This window comes from Monopterus albus, unplaced genomic scaffold (genome assembly GCF_001952655.1).
Source record: "Monopterus albus unplaced genomic scaffold, M_albus_1.0 scaffold34.1, whole genome shotgun sequence".
In the NCBI taxonomy this organism is placed as follows: Eukaryota; Metazoa; Chordata; class Actinopteri; order Synbranchiformes; family Synbranchidae; genus Monopterus; species Monopterus albus.
This window is the reverse complement of record NW_018127914.1, coordinates 5,596,396-5,598,957: the sequence shown is the minus strand read 5'-3', so window position 1 is coordinate 5,598,957 and position 2,562 is coordinate 5,596,396. Positions and strand designations below refer to the sequence as shown.

Genomic DNA, 2,562 nt, shown 5'->3' with positions numbered 1-2,562 from the left:
CCATCTGCACTCAAAAATGAAGACCACACTCCAGGAAAAGCACTCTGCGCAGGAAAAGTTACACACAGTTACAGTGTGGGAGAACTTGTGTGGATTGACACTGACCTTGGAAGCCATTTCACAGCAGCTCCAGCAAAAAAGAATTCCCAGAGAGGCTTCCCCTCTCTATACTTTGAGGGCAATCATTGCTTTCCAGGAAGGACAGACCCAGGATGCACTTGGACATTAGGTGTCTTACTGCAAGAGAGCTCCATGTGTCTGGGAGATGTATGATGATCTGCAAAGTGTTGTGACAGCAGCATCAGAAAAAACAATAATCTGCCCACATGCTGTGCTGTACACAAAAGAGTAATCATATAGCAGGATCAGGAGTTATTCATCCCTCAACAGGGAAATTTCCATGCACTTAAAAAATTTCTTACTGTGGTTTTAGGTTTTGCTGTGTTGTTACTGTTTATTGCTCTGTTGTTACTGTTCATCAGTATTACTCTGTTCTTACTGTTTATCATTATTGCTCTGTTGTTACAGTATTCCTCTGTTAGTGTTATATTTTCAAAATAATGCACATTAAGTCAATTTTGAAATCGTATTTTTTTTAATACAGGCAATCACCAGTGTGGATTCAACAACAATTGCACCTTATGCACTCACATAAGATATGGTAGCTTCAACGTCGGCTGACTACAGCTCATAAAAATGACATTACAAAATATTATATCATAGCATGGACAATGAATTAATGACCCACCTTATCTGACTTTAGCACTTTGTTTTGTAGAGTTGCTGAGTGACATAATCAAATTAATCCTAAAACAAGGGTAGCACAAAAGAAAAAGTTTACCGTATGAAACAGCACATACCGTTGTCGCTTGTGTTAGAGGAAATTGGTTAATAAATTATCAAAGACTTATTTGTATCGGTTGTAGCCAGACCACAGGTTGAAACCAGACATCTACAAATGGTCTGCGCGAAGTTGGCCCCAGGTACGCACAAACGAAGCACAAACGGATGACACCATTTTGGCCTTATTCTGCGTTGGGTGGGGCCCAACTTCACGCAGGTACGAAACACGACTTTTTAACTGCAACATTGTAATTTACGCGCCGCACGTGAAGGCTACGAAGGGGCGGGAACTTTGTGTCCACCATTCTGGCTAGTGGGTTGAAGGTGGTTTAGCTAAAGTCAAACGGGGTGAGTGGTACCATGTCCGACGGCTGGTGGAGCAGTGCGGCACTGACCCACGGGCTGATGGCTCTGTTCGCCATGGGCTCCTGGATTTCCGTCAACAGTCTGTGGGTCGAGCTCCCGGTGATTGTTAACGTGCTGCCCGAAGGTCAGTGGTACAGTTTCTAGAGATAAGCTGCATTATCTCATAACGTTACCTTAATCTGATTTCTGTCCCATTCCACTCAGGCTTTTATAATAACAGCCATTTCTGTCCCTTTGTTTTCTATTCAGGCTTCGGTAGCTTCAGATGAGCTTATAGACTGTATATAAAGATATGTTATGACGTTATGTATCTTTACATACTGTACAGTCTATGGATGAACTCAAAACCAAACTTGGTGATGTTAGGAAATAATGCTAGTTATTCTCATTACTTAAATAAGTAAAATTACAAGTATCATGTATTCTAAGTACTGTCAGCAAAAATGTACTTAAAAGTATCAACAGGCACTCATTATGCAGAAAAAGGGTCATTTAAGTGAGTATAACTTACATACATTATTATTACCAATGCATATGGATCCCTTTTAAAATCATTAGTCAATACAGTAAAAATACAGTATAAATTTTTTTTGCTTTGAAATAACTTAGTTTTAAAAATGAGTCTATAGCCAGACAGAGTATACTTATTGAAAAATGGGTTGGAATATTACTTTACTGTCACATTAATTTGAGGAAATTAATATTTGAGGGGTTGATTATGGCACATGACCTGATTAAAAGGAGAATTTGTGCACTGAACAATGTTTTATACTTTAGACTCAGATTATATGTTTTCTTTGAGAACTGTTTCACTGCAAAATAACCTGGAACTATAACTCTCAAATAAATGTGGTCAAAAGTACAATACTTGCTTTTGAAATGTAATGCAACAAATGTACAAAGTAGCCTGAAATGGAAATACTCAGGTACAGTATATTAGTTCAGTTTCACTAATTATCAATAAATGTTTACTTCTGTATTAATAACATGTACAGTATTAATAAAATGTGATCCTCAGTCATTTAGCTAAACTGATTGAAAAAGCCAGGATTGTTCAGAGACCCTCGTCAGGTATTAAACTCATTATAAAGCAACACAATTATACTCCAGCTACAGGCTGCAACGGCCAGGTACAAAGGGATTCATGCTACCTGATGTTTTTCTTTTCATGTTTCAGGGTGGAACCTGCCTGCCTACCTCTCAGTGCTGACAGCGCTTGGTAACCTGGGTCCAATAGCAGTGACCATCACACACCACTGTGCCCCAGGAAGGTTAAACGAACGCCTCGCCATCCACTGCATCCAGATGCTAGCAGTGGTGGTGTCTGTGTTCCTGGCCATCTTCTGGTCACAC

At 39.5% G+C, this 2,562-nt stretch overlaps 1 protein-coding gene across 1 annotated transcript in view; it reads left to right on the top strand.

Annotated features, from left to right (window-relative positions):
* The first annotated feature begins 1,108 nt into the window (after positions 1-1,108).
* Positions 1,109-2,562, top strand: part of slc52a2 (solute carrier family 52 member 2) — a 3,562-nt gene continuing 2,108 nt past the window's right edge. Inside the window, 3 exon segments of the mRNA XM_020597740.1 lie at positions 1,109-1,333; positions 2,387-2,558; positions 2,560-2,562. The exon segment at positions 2,560-2,562 is cut by the window's right edge and continues 639 nt beyond it. Coding sequence (XP_020453396.1) covers positions 1,204-1,333; positions 2,387-2,558; positions 2,560-2,562 — 305 coding nt within the window. The 5' untranslated portion in view covers positions 1,109-1,203.